Raw genomic sequence first — 11,704 nt, forward strand, 5'->3', positions numbered from 1 at the left:
GAAAATACACATCAACTCAAAAGGAATAGTTCACAAAAATATTTTGCAATATCAAAATAACATTTTTTTGAATGTTATGTTTGGGAAAGATGTCAAATCCAGTTTGTTGCCAAATAAGGAATGAAGTGGTTTATTTGTCTTTACACTATTTAGGGTTCAAGAAAAACAAAAATCCAGTTCTGGGTTTTTTTGTATATCAATGACAATTTTTTAAATTCTGATGATATTTTTGTTTTACATTTCATGATCTCAAAATGTCTCGATTGCTCAAAGAAATAATTTAATGAATGCAATTACAAGCTGCAGGTTTATCAATATGATTTAAGTTAAACAGCAGCTGTAGTGAAACAAACTATCTTCATACAAGAAAAACGAAATAAACACCCTGAGCACCACAATATTTACATCCTCGATCCAGTACAGTGCCCCGTCTATATTGTTCAATTCTAATATAAGATTTAAACACCTGTAAGTAAAAATATTAATTTAAAACGTTGATTTTTGACTACTACATCACATTGTGCTCAGAGTCCAATGACACTCTACGCATGCGCAGTAATACCACAAACAGTAAGGACAAGAGACACTACCAATCAAATATGTAAACATTAACTGTTTATTAACTAAAACGATATATTTTTAATAGAACAACGGGTTCTATTGAAAGTCAGTTTGAACACCGTAAACGTGATTGTGTCAAACAGCGCCGAGACTGCCTCTTGTGTTGAGATTATCTACACACCGCACGACGATACAAGAAGCTCCGGTCAGAGCCGTTATTTAGAAATAAACCTAAATTCAACACTGAAAACGACATGGTATGTGGATACAAATAAAATCCTTCATACGACAATATCTTATATCACAATATCACACTCGATGGTGGCAATGGAATGTGTGAAAGGCAAAATCCAATGACTCGGCGTGTCATGTGTGGAAAGAAGGCAGAAAGAGCAGCCCGCCATGTTACGTCCTCCTGCTCTAGTCCACACAAGTCAACGCGGAGTTTTTTCGCTGTACTTACGTGAGATAACGGCCAAAATGTTTTGGAAAATCGTCTTCTCTTTTTCGGCGGAATTTTTAAAGAGTAGTGGACCCAACGATGAAAGAAAGAAAGAGGGCTGTTTTGGCCATATGGTTATACGGGGACGAGCGTCAGTGCTGTATCGTCTTTTCTATCCGTCGGTGGGTGGAGAGCTACTGGAAGACAGAGCAAGGGAAGTGGATGGGTGATCAACGGCCACAAGAGAGGCGGAGCCTGATCTTCAGTTCCACCAATCAGCTTTTGCAAATCGTCCAGGTCATTTCCATATATGTATTTCCGAATATCTTTGCGCCGCGAATTACCCGTTTTGTCTATTCACATTACGTAACCGTAAAGTTTCCGTTGTGGGCCTGTCATTGGTATACTTCACCTCTCGTATCCTTAAAACACATTTATCTAATGTTTATGTAAAAAATATATAACGAAAGCATCGGTCAAAGAATATCTTTTCCAAACGTTTAACAATAACGTCACTCAAAAGAACAATTTACCTACAAATAAATGAAAAAAATGAAAAAAAGTTAAACTCTTATTGGCGTTAGTAAGGGGGGTTATTCACAAACTATAGTTGAGCTATAAACCAGGTGGATCAGTAACTTCTGTATCTAATGTTTTTCTGCTTTTATAAGCATTTACCCCTATGGTTGCATAACAACAACCCCTGACTGCAGCTGATGAACCTTACATGATGTGGAATTCTTATCATAATAGAATGCTAGTGTGAAGGTTAAATGGTCATGTAAATAAAATTACTAATAAACAGTAACCTTGGCCAAAACCATTACAACAATCTTTGTTTTGAAGGAGTAAATGTTATAACTTTTGTCTAGTACCTTGCACCTCCAACCTAAAAGCATACAACATATTCACGTGTTCACCAGCAACCTTGCCCTTTGCTTATATTTTCTACCTAACATAATTTTATTTTACATACTTAATTACATATCTAACCAATAATCCGATTATGTTAATGCTAATGTTTATTATAATATGCTAATACAACCTGTCTTCTTTGACATTTAGGAATTCAGGAATTAGGAATTACAACTCAAGCAAGTCACCAAGAATGTGAGTCACATTCTAGTAATTATCTGAGGCTGTACAACCACTATGACGTTATCAGATGTGTTGTCCTTTTAGAAATGAAAACTATTTTGAGACTCTTTAAAAGCCCTGAGGACTCTCATGTATGTGAGCAATCAGGAATGGTGGAAAAAGTTATGAGGTTGAAAAAGGCAGTGGAGCAAAGAAAATGTTTTATTTAACAAAATTCAAAAATCAATTTCACATCATTGTATAAATTGCTTTGTTATATATTTTATTATTGAATAAAACACAAATGACCAATTTTTCTAAAGACACCACATTCTGATTTTGGCTTAAATACAATAACTGTTTGTCTTCTTGTCTAACAGGCAGAAGTTAATTGAAAAGGATTTATTTCATTAGACACGGCAGTCAGGAGTTGGGTGCACAACTAAAAACAAACAGCCTGCAGCCACCACAGTCGTATGACTTATATTTCTGTGTTGCTGGTACAACTTGTTGCACTCCGGCTTCCTCTGTTTGTGTGTTCGTGGTTGTCAGTACGTCTGTCCGGTAGTTTTTATCATCTTTTTTTTACGACAGCAGCTTTAAAGGACACAGTGTTCACAAAACTGCATGGCTTAGAAAGCACCAGATTCAAGGAAAGCCCTGTGGCTGAAATCTGACACTAATATTTTGAAGTATCTCTGCTGACTGGCCCCACCAACTATATTTAGACAGCAAATGACTCGGCTAAGTGTAAGGAGTCAATGTACAGAATATTATGGAAATAATTTATCAATCTGTTTGGAGGAAATGAGTCAGTCTGGGTTTATCAAAGCAATATAAATAAAAGATACAAGATAAAATCACGAATGATCGATTAGTGGAGAAAGAAGGAAAAACATCAAGTGACACTCCTCAATAAAATATTGTTCTATGTTTTTCAAGATTATGTTATTAATCTATGCTTTCATTATATTTTATCAGTATTGCTCTGTGTTATTTGATGCTGTCCCAGTATTTCTGAAGTGAAGCCTAAATGTCATTTTAAAACAGATCTTTAAGGCAACCGTTGACACATTTTATGCTAACTGTGCATTATTTTGGTTGACAGCAGTTGAATTGAATGTGTCTGTGCTGAATTATTGACTAACTGTATTCACTTAACTTTTTGTTGATACCTTATGTTGCGGCTGAGTGGAATTTCAAAATAGTAACATCAATAGCAACATGTGGCTCGTTGGTCTAGGGGGATGATTCTCGCTTTGGGTGCGAGAGGTCCCGGGTTCAAATCCCGGACGAGCCCAATGTGAAGGAACTTATTGCGTATTTATCATTTAATTGGTAGTAATGACATTTCACCACAGGGGTGATATTTTACGTAGTAATGACATTTCACCACAGGGGTGCAGCACTACAGAGTTTTTAAAGTGTCACAACAGACAATTATGTACCCTACATTCCGATTCTTTTTTTTTAATCAAAATTAATTAGCAGGTTACTGCTGCCACTTGTTAATTCATCTTATATATGTTATCTTCTCAGTCAGATGATAAACACAGCAAAACAAAATGTTCGAAAACATTAAATATTTAAAACATTAAATACTTTAAAATAAACGATGAACACATTTTCATATACCTATATATTCAACACAAAGTATACAACGAAAATACATTAAAGCTATCCTTCCATTCTATTTTAGACCGCAATTACATTTACTTTATCATTTTATCATTCATCTGTCAGTTTATATTATTACAATTAAAATGATTTTTCACACATAAACTGCTGAATAAAATGTTTTATATGTTTTATGTTTTGACCAAGCCTTTATCGTACACTTGAATGCAGCACGGGCCGCAGTAGCTTGTGCGCATGCGTAGCTCATCATCTCTGGTCAGCTGACTGGGGACGAGAGCTGCGTTGAAGGCATAAACTGCATGAATCAAAGACGTCTGAGGACCAAAACCTGCCATAATCTGCGATATGTATGAGACTCTACAAATTTTAAGCAAATAAAAACGTGTGGACGAAAACATCGAGGGCATTTGACACATCGGTGAGTCTGAAAACACACAGATTATGGACGTCGTGACAGCACTGCAATGAAAACAAGCAGCAGCATTAGTAGGCTAACAGTGCATTTTAGCCAGGTAGCTGCCTGGTTTATTCTGTCGTGTTTGTCATTGAACGAGTGTCACAGCTGTAGCGGCAGTTCATGTGATCGTCACACTGGTCATATGACACACGTCAGCAGACTCGTACTGTCCCGATGCAATCTGAAAATGTGAGGAAGTTCTTTAATCCGAGGCACAGTACTTGTCAAAAGAGGAACAAGAATTTGTAAAAAATGCCTTTGATTCTTGCAATGTTAAAATAGTACCTCTAGTCACAGAAGTGAGACATTTTTGGGACCGGATTTGTTCTTAAATATAACAAAAATTAAATGCAATTATTATTCAATTATGAATGTTTTTGCAACAATAACTTCCTTTCCCCCTTTAAATATTTATGCATGAATGCTGTGATGCATAGTTTTATTTTTTCTACTAAATATCTGTTTAAATTGAATAGTTGTTTATTTAAAAAACAAATAAACAATAAATCGATTGGCCTTACAACCAGAATAGTAATTTAATAGACGCCATGTTTATAAGAATTGGAAGAATAACTTGATTAAAATTAGTTAAATATATATCCCTCCAATCTTTATAATGATCTGCAGATGAACAGAACTTTTTCTTGTTTTAATCACAATTCTAGGAATTTTACACTACAGGTAATTAACTATTTGAAACTTCTTTTGTCTGATTTACAGCACCAGCCTCGTGGACAAACTTCCTGCCAGCAGCCATGACAGAATTCTGGTTGATTTCTGCTCCAGGGGAGAAGACGTGTCAGCAGACATGGGACAAGATGATGGCCGCCACCTCACGGACCAACAACCTGTCGAACAACAACAAGTTTAACATTCCTGACCTGAAGGTAAAACACAGCAGTCACTCTATGCTCAGACACTGAAGAAGACACACTGTGTCCTTCTGCTATCACGCTGTCCTCTGTCTCCATCAGGTTGGGACGTTGGACGTCCTTGTGGGTCTCTCAGATGAGTTAGCCAAACTGGACACCTTTGTGGAAAGGTAAACTCTGCAGTCCCCACTGTCAACTGAGACTCCGATTATTTCATTTCATTATCAATAATGTAAGGTCATGTGATGAGGTCTTTGATCCTCGTTGTTTTTGTGCGGTAGTGTGGTGAAAAAAGTGGCTCAGTACATGGCTGATGTTCTCGAAGACAGCAGAGACAAGGTCCAGGAGAACCTACTGGCCAACGGAGGTAAGTGCAATAAGATTTTTCTAAAATAAAATGCACATGAAATGCACCTTTATTCCTATAAGAAAATAGTAAATCTTTTAATAAAATACAATTAAAAAAGAATGTAAGAATATATAAAGAGTTCTTGGCGTTAACCTTTGTCTTTTTCTCTTTCTTAGTCGACCTGGTCACCTACATCACCAGGTTTCAGTGGGACATGGCTAAATATCCGATCAAACAGTCTCTGAAGAACATCTCTGAGATCATCTCCAAGGTTTGTTGGGACATTCACTGTGTGGTGTCCTTAGATAGAATATGGTCCACACTGATCAAACCTCCAATGTCCACCACTTACTCCTCCTTGATTTGTAGCAAATCACTCAGATCGACAACGACCTGAAGGCCAGAGCTTCAGCCTACAACAATCTGAAGGGAAATCTCCAGAACCTGGAGAGAAAAAACGCGTGAGTAAAAACTCTGCTATACACTTCCCCACCGGCCAAGTCACTATACCAGATGTCCTCAAACTATGGGGCCTGTACCAGTTAAGAGTACTTGAGCTTCCTCTCGCGGTACGTGGAAGAACTGGATTCCCAGCCTCATGTCAAGTTGTCTGTGTGCGGTCATGACCGGTCCTTTAGGGGGAGCTTGATGACCAGGAGTCTGGCTGACATTGTGAAGAAGGAGGACTTCGTTCTGGACTCAGAGTATCTGGTTACGATGCTGGTGGTGGTCTCCAAGTAAGTTCACACCTCACACATCCATCCTGTTATTTCTTTGCAATAAAGTTATTTTATCTATATTTCTAGGCTAAAACATTGTCAGACCTTTTTTTTTAATTGTTCCCTTGCTCCATCATCAGACAAGGCTATGGTGACTGGCAGAAGACGTATGAAACACTGGCTGAAATGGTTGTACCACGCTCCACTAAGTAAGAATATCAGTATCAGTTCAGTTGGTTCTGGATGATCAGCTGTTAGAAAAACAAACATTTCTGTGCCATCGAACATAAAACAACATATAAAGTATTTCCTAAATAATAAACATTGGCTCTTTAGTCCTCGACATGAGTAAATGTTTGAATATAGACAAACTCAGGCTCTTCCCTGCTTCCTTAGACCAGACAGTTTCCTCTTCTTCCTCTTCACTTCGTTTAACTTTGATTAAAATTGGAGACATTTCACGGTTGACCTGCAAAGAGCAATTGACTCCTATTAGAATACAAAACATTATGTGGTTGACCTGTGGAAAGTAACTGACCTTTTGCTAACACAATCAGATGATTTGAGTCAGAAGTTGGTGCCTTTCAGGTGGATGTGTCTCTCTGTGGATCGGTAACTAGGCAACCAAAATGTGGAGAACTGTCGGCACATCTTTAGTCTGAAAACTGTCTGTGATCTCTGAGGACCTTATTGACTAGCTTTAGCCTTTATTTATCTGAAACAGGAAACTGTCTGTGATCTCTGAGGACCTCATTGACTAGCTTTAGCCTTTATTTATCTTCTTTTTTCAAATTTTTGCTAATTCTTTAATGTTTATATTCCCCTAGCTTTGACAGGCTCATAGCTGATCCCTTATCTCAAACAATATTTTAGTTAATTGTTAGTCATCCCTTTAGCTTTTGGCTAGCTTTTAGTATTAGCTCAGCTCACTAATGTGTATCGTCATTGATCTAGCTTACTTTTAGCTTATTTGTATACTTTTGATATGTATATGGTGATACATTTGATTAAGTTAAGATATATTCTACCTTTTCTTTTTGATTGGCTTCACCTGTTTTCTGCTGATTGGTTAACTAGTTAGTATAAATGTACCCCTAGAATTTGTTAGACAGATTACAGGGCAACATTGTTTTACATGATTGTAGTCAAACAAATGTGTGTTTGATGTCCTATGTGGTGTGTTTTCCTCCAGGCTGCTGTTTGAAGACAACGACAACGGTCTGTTCAGTGTCACTCTCTTCAGGAAGGCTGTTGATGACTTCAAGCACAAGGCCAGAGAAAACAAGTAACACATTGATTTTCACTCTTCCAGTTTGATTACGAGCTCCTCGGTGTGTGTAAACGTCTGATGTCTTTATTTTTGTCTTTGTCATCTGGGGTTAATGATTATTTTTCCCTTGTCAAAACATGCCCAGGTCAACACAGCAGTGATGATAGGTCACAGTTGAAGTACACTGTTGTTAGGTGCTAAAAATAAACAACACTTCTGTATAGGCCCAATTAGCATAACAGAGGGAGTTCATCTGGGGCTTGGATTAATTTGGTCTTTTGTGTTCGTATGTGGGTTATTTTTGGGAGTACATCCAATTGTGAGTGTGTATGTCTGTGTTCTTTTGTTTGTGTGTACTCTCTGGCACAAGAGTTGTTTGTGTCCTGACTCAGGTTTACGGTGCGTGATTTCTACTATAATGAGGAGGAGATGAAGGCAGACAAAGAGGAGATGACACGTTTGTCCACCGACAAGAAGAAACAGTTTGTACGGGCCATATTTTCTTTGTATAGTTCTGTGTAATAGTTTAAGGCACGTGCAATCACTGCATCCAACCACTGAACTCAACACAGGTATTTAAAACAAATGTAGATAAGCAGGTGTTTTCTTGGTTATTGACATTTAATATTTGAGGAGAGTCTTGTGAGTTACAGTCATTTGCATTAAGCCTTAATAAGCTATTATATAGAAATTAAACTGATGTTGTGATTAAGTACAACCGAAATAGGGTCAACAAAAACATTTGATACTACTGTCACTCAATATCAGACAGCAGGGCTCTTCACAGAGCCTATTTTGAGGCTCTTGTATAAGGACCACACCCACTCACTGTCTGAACAAAAGGCTGCACATTTGTCCGCCCCCCCGACCTCCCCCACCCCATTCACATTTAAACTGATTACATATGAAGTACTCTTGTTGTTTTTCCGGAGCCTATTAGAGTTCAAGTGTATTTAGGATTGTAGTACAATAGTGTCACTTCAAAGTGATGAGTACAAACTCCTGTTGCCATAACTCCAACAGAAGACGTATTTCTATTCAAACACATCCACAGATCCAACCTACGTGTCTTGAATGCCTTCCAAACAAAGTGATATTATTAATGCTTAATAAAATGTTGCTGTTCCGTGGCTGCAGGGTCCGTTGGTCCGATGGCTGAAAGTGAATTTCAGCGAAGCCTTCATCGCCTGGATTCACATAAAAGCTCTGCGAGTGTTTGTGGAGTCAGTGTTGAGGTAGAGAAGCACCAGTTCATCGCTGGCTTTTTCTTCTCAGTACCCTGGCAGCAAATAATGTACTTTATGATTATTTTTTAATTTTGTTTTGTGAATTTAATAATCCCTCTTGTCTTCATAGATATGGGCTGCCAGTCAACTTCCAGGCCATGTTGCTGCAGCCCAACAAGAAGAACATGAAGAAGCTGCGGGAGGTGCTGTATGACCTGTACAAACATCTGGACAGCAGCGCGGCCATCATCGACGTGAGTCTTCCCCTAACTGTCTTAATTGGAATTTTAAAAAGCAGTTATTATATTAGGATTTTGACATTTCAGGAATAAAATTATCCTCCATTAAAGATGACTGGTTGATGCACAACAGGAAACATTTACTGACTTAAGAAATCAAATGTAAAACAGCCTTTTTTGTATGTATTGCAGCTTGAAGCGTTGCCCCCGGTGGTTAAGTTTTTCCTCTAATGTGCTTTCTAGGCTTTTCCATATACTGTAAAAATCTCAGTTATGTGATTTGCTGCTGGTCCAGTGTTTGATTTGCACCATCACCATGGTAAGAGCAGCGTCAGAAGGTATAAAAAGCAGACGTGGTGTTGGTGTTGGACTCGCACCTTTGTCACTGTTTATTTACACACCGCTTGAGTCACAACTGGCAGCGCGTCATCCACCTTCCTAGCCTGCTGTGCAGCTGTTGTCGAGGTTCCAGTGCATGACATGTTGAAGCAGCAGAAACATGGATTAAGTCAAATATCTGTCTGTCCTCCTGCGTCTCTAGGCTTCCATGGACATCCCAGGTCTGAATCTGAGCCAGCAGGAGTACTACCCCTATGTTTACTACAAAATCGACTGCAACCTGCTGGATTTCAAAGTTTGAATACATTGCCATCATGAGTATATCCACAGATATTCTGATGATCTCTAATTTATTTGTACCGTCAATCTTTTCTCCTCTTTTCTCGTCCTTTTTGTGTTTCTGTCGTCTCATACCACATTTCTGACACATTCCCGTGTGAAAAGTATAGTTCTCCAGGAACCAGAACTCTGATTGGTCTCCAATTCTATTCTTGAAAATGGGGTTTCTCCTCTTCTGTTGAAACTTGTTTTTTGTACCAAGCTGTGAAAGTGTTTCCTGTCTGAACCCAACAGAACCTCTGGCATCACAACACCGGTACAATTCTGCATTGCCATCACTCCACTTTAGTCAGTCTCCTGTAAGAACTTCAATGTGGGACTAATTGGAATTAATGTATGTATGAAGTAGTACTGTAATTAGGATTGAAAGACTCCAAAAAAAGATCTGTGAACGTGCTTTCCTTCTGTTCAGTATTTACAGGTGAATTTATTTTGTTGAAAGCCTTTCAAAGTATTAATCCTGTGGAGACTAAAGTTGCTTCACAGCAGAAAAAAACCCCTAATCTATTTACTAGTTGTATTTACCCTCTGATTTTTGTTTATTTAATGTTTTAAAAAGATATATATATATGTCATTGATCTATGTGCAAATAATGTGCTGTAAGTTATAACCTAAAATGAATCCCTCTATTTAAATAAGTGTAAGAATAAAAACTATGAAAATTGGCTTTTAGTTGATTTCTATACAAACCCAGGTTTCCATAAAAGTTAGTACGGTTTCTAAAATGCAATGAACTAAAATCCATTGTTCAACTTATTTGACTCCATATTGAAAGAATATAAAATACAAAAATATTAGGGTGTTAGTTTACCACTTACTGAATTCCCTGTGACAGCCAGGAAACCATGGTGATCGTTGTGTCACAGAAAGGGTGTAAACACCTTCACATTTCATGTGTGTGATGTTTTGATTGGTGTCAGTGTATGATGATGGTGATGATGATGATGATGATGATGATGATGGTTTTGGTGTAGTGGTGATGCTGACAGGAGCTGGAGGAGTTGATTACTTTCTCAGCCAATCAGCGGACGGAGTGGATGCTGACGCAGGCAACCGTGGCGTGTGATCATGCTGGTCAACCGCTGTCTGTGAAGAGCAGCGTCAGACACCAACACCACCAACAGTAGGAGGAGGAGCAGCATCAGCAGCTTATCGCGGTGATGGAGGAGGAAACGTGAGCAAAGCTGCAGCAGTAGTACAGATCCGGACAGGATGCTGCAGATGCCGTGCTGCTGAGACCACAGGTGGTGGCAGTGGTGGTGGAGGAGCCGTGATCAGTCCGTGTCGGCCGCAGCTACACCTGCCGTGGATGATTTTCTCCATGGGTTGCGGAGGGAGTCGGGCGGACGCGATCATCGAGCCGAGGTATCATGAGAGCTGGACCAGAGAGACGGAGTCGACGTGGCTGACCAATACGGACGTGGAGACGCCGCTGCCGGTGGCCGCCGGTGAGAACCTCCCTGTGTTTGTAGGCGAATATTCAACGATATTGTCTGTTACATCTGTAGTAGGAGAGAATGTTCCAGATGGAGTCCAGGTTTAGATAAATGAAAACAGCGGCAAAACCTCTGACATAGCAGTTTTCATTTGTTGTGTTTTGATGCTATGTGATAGCATTTTAAATAACGACTTCTTCTTCTTTAATGTCCAGTTTTAATGGTCACCAAAAGTAGGAAGTCACCAGAAATTCTTACATTAAACCTAACATTTTGTGTCATTTCTGTCGTTCACAAATAAGGCAAGAATTATGATATCTTCTTTTTCTCCTTTTTTAAATTGTTTTAACATTACAATGGTCGCCAAGGCTATAAAGTTGCTAAGAAACTCCCTGGGATAAACATCTCTGATGTGTGTTTCTGTTGAGTTATTGATTGTCATCTTCCCCTCCTCCTTTTTTAATTCTTAAAATTGAGCCCAGAGAGTAGCGCTTAGCATGTGATGTAGCATTTTCTGTCATTTGTGGTGTGCTGTCTGTAGGTAAAGCTCTAGAGGCCAGTCTGAGAGAGAAGAGGACAGTGACCACAGGAACCCAGTGTGGGAAGCAGGCTCTCACCTCCACTGGCTCCAACCACCAGAGGAGGTCCAGACGCTCCCTGACTGAGGTAGGTCTCCCTGACTGAGGTAGGTCTCCCTGACTGAGGTAGGTCTCCCTGACTGAGGTGTAGGTCTCCCTGA

General features: G+C 39.0%; 3 protein-coding genes and 1 non-coding gene across 4 annotated transcripts in view; 3 read left to right on the plus strand and 1 right to left on the minus strand.

The window, feature by feature from the left end:
- azin1b (antizyme inhibitor 1b) overlaps window positions 1-1,212 on the minus strand; it is an 8,209-nt gene extending 6,997 nt beyond the window's left edge. Inside the window, exon 1 of the mRNA XM_008331750.3 lies at window positions 1,025-1,212. The gene's annotated coding sequence lies outside the window, so the exon portion shown is untranslated. The remainder of the gene's footprint in view (window positions 1-1,024) is intronic.
- Window positions 1,213-3,308: 2,096 nt separating this feature from the next.
- On the plus strand, window positions 3,309-3,380 carry trnap-ugg (transfer RNA proline (anticodon UGG)). The gene has a single exon. It is a non-coding gene; the product is annotated as a tRNA-Pro (tRNA).
- Window positions 3,381-3,955: 575 nt separating this feature from the next.
- atp6v1c1b (ATPase H+ transporting V1 subunit C1b) lies at window positions 3,956-10,193 on the plus strand. Its single transcript, XM_008331752.3, has 13 exons — window positions 3,956-4,136; window positions 4,896-5,062; window positions 5,150-5,217; window positions 5,329-5,414; window positions 5,573-5,667; window positions 5,766-5,857; window positions 6,035-6,133; window positions 6,256-6,324; window positions 7,308-7,400; window positions 7,778-7,871; window positions 8,523-8,620; window positions 8,742-8,865; window positions 9,392-10,193. The coding sequence occupies exons 2-13, from the start codon at window positions 4,931-4,933 to the stop codon at window positions 9,488-9,490; spliced, it is 1,149 nt and encodes a 382-aa protein (XP_008329974.1). The 5' UTR covers window positions 3,956-4,136; window positions 4,896-4,930; the 3' UTR covers window positions 9,491-10,193.
- A 51-nt stretch (window positions 10,194-10,244) lies between these two features.
- Window positions 10,245-11,704, plus strand: part of LOC103394441 (brain and acute leukemia cytoplasmic protein) — a 3,919-nt gene continuing 2,459 nt past the window's right edge. The window contains exons 1-2 of the mRNA XM_008331753.3: window positions 10,245-10,977; window positions 11,507-11,631. Of these exons, the coding sequence (XP_008329975.1) occupies window positions 10,839-10,977; window positions 11,507-11,631 (264 nt within the window). The 5' untranslated portion in view covers window positions 10,245-10,838. The remainder of the gene's footprint in view (window positions 10,978-11,506; window positions 11,632-11,704) is intronic.

This window comes from Cynoglossus semilaevis, chromosome 18, assembly GCF_000523025.1.
Source record: "Cynoglossus semilaevis isolate Cse_v1.0 chromosome 18, Cse_v1.0, whole genome shotgun sequence".
Taxonomy (NCBI): Eukaryota; Metazoa; Chordata; class Actinopteri; order Pleuronectiformes; family Cynoglossidae; genus Cynoglossus; species Cynoglossus semilaevis.